At 46.8% G+C, this 1,714-nt stretch overlaps 1 protein-coding gene across 1 annotated transcript; it reads left to right on the forward strand.

Annotated features, from left to right (window-relative positions):
• Positions 1-306: 306 nt before the first annotated feature.
• LOC104074104 (60S ribosomal protein L36a) lies at positions 307-533 on the forward strand (the record flags this gene model as incomplete). Its single annotated transcript, XM_009574116.1, has 2 exons — positions 307-429; positions 513-533. Coding segments are annotated over 2 exons (144 nt in total), but the record flags the coding sequence as incomplete, so codon positions are not given.
• Between the last annotated feature and the right edge of the window lie 1,181 nt (positions 534-1,714).

The raw sequence follows: 1,714 nt of genomic DNA on the forward strand, positions 1-1,714 counted from the left end.
GTGCCTGTTCCTTGGTGTGTTCACTGATTGGCACAGACTTTCTTCCAGCGTGGCTGATCTCTGCAGGGGACTAGCCCTGCCCCACTGAGTGCTTTTGCCAGTGTGCTTTATTGTGAAGGTACAGATCCACTATATTCCTGTACTGGTTTTTAATGGAGGGAGCCTAACCATGTTGGTAGTCTTTTTCTTTACACTTTGAGAACAAGCTGCTGAATCTTCAGGAGTGCAGATAACAAGCTTTTCCTGAGAACAGCAATTTGTCTGCTTGTGGACATTTTGTTTATTGATACGCTCTGGTCCTCCCAGGCTAAGACCACGAAGAAGATTGTGCTGAGGCTGGAGTGTGTAGAGCCCAACTGCAGGTCCAAGAGGATGCTGGCCATTAAGAGGTGCAAGCACTTTGAACTGGGAGGAGACAAGAAGAGAAAGGTATGCTTGTGTACCGAGAGTGGCTGAGAAAGGGTGGTGACATTCAGTGGTGAATAAACTCGCTCTGTCTCTTCTTCTTACAGGGCCAGGTGATCCAGTTCTAAGCTCCATCCTACTTGGTGTTATGGACCATATTAAAGTATTTGGAAGTGATTTGTTGCTTGTTTTTGTGTATCTTCTCTTGTTAGTCGGGTGGGACTTGCAAGTACATCAACCCAACAGGAAGGTGTTGCTTGATTACAAACAAACAGTTTGTAATCTGAAGGCTTTTGAAAAAACCCTGCTGATGGCTGGGATCTCCTTACTGTGTTACCAAGAGGTGTTTTAGAATACATGTAACACCTGAGGCTCTGATGCATTTTTGCACCAGTGGCTTCTCTGTGAGCGTTGTGCTGCTGCTTTTCTCCAGGCTTATTTATGAGCTTCCATGGTAGAAGGCTGTCTTCAAAAGGGCCTCCTCTAAACTTCTGCAGCGTGTTTCATTTAAAACAGTTCATGTCCCTATTACAGCGGTTCCATTTCAGGAATGCTACAGTAAATCTGAATTGTTGGTAGGTGAAGTAGTGATGGGGGGGGGCGGGGAAGAAGCAGAGCTGACTGAGTAGGCCTTTTTCCTCTCCAAGCCCTTGCCCGAGAGGAGAGGCAGGTAGGATTCCTTGCACCCAGCAATGGTTTCAACACAGTAGGGGTCAGGGTAATCCAAACTCACCCAAACAGCCCCTGCACTTGGCTGTAGGCCCTTCTTTACAAACAGGGAACAATTGTACTGCCCTAAGGGGCAACGCATGAACAAAGGTCCTGGAGCAGCTAGCAGGTTTAGAATCATAGAATCATTAAGGTTGGAAAAGACCTCTAAGATCATCCAGTCCAACCATCAACTGAACACCACCATGCCCACTAAACCATGTCCCTAAGTGCCATGTCTTCATGTCTTTTAAATACCTCCAGGGATGGTGACTTCCCTGGGCAGCCTGTTCCAATGTTTAACCAGTAAAGAAATTTTTCCTAATGTCCAATCTAAACCTCTGTTGGCGCAACTTGAGGCCATTTCTTCTCATCCTATTGCTAGTTACTTGGCAGAAGAGACCAACACCCACCTCACTACAACCTCCTTTCAGGTAATTGTAGAACGCGATAAGGTCTCCCCTCAGCCTCCTCTTCTCCAGCTAAACAGTCCCAGTTCCCTCAGCTGCTCCTCATAAGACTTGTTCTCCAGACCCTTCACCAGGTTTGTTGCCCTTCTCTGGATATGCTCAAGCACCTCAATGTCCTTGTAGTGAGGAGC

The sequence above is a fragment of the Fulmarus glacialis genome, unplaced genomic scaffold (genome assembly GCF_000690835.1).
Source record: "Fulmarus glacialis isolate BGI_N327 unplaced genomic scaffold, ASM69083v1 scaffold50773, whole genome shotgun sequence".
NCBI lineage: Eukaryota > Metazoa > Chordata > Aves > Procellariiformes > Procellariidae > Fulmarus > Fulmarus glacialis.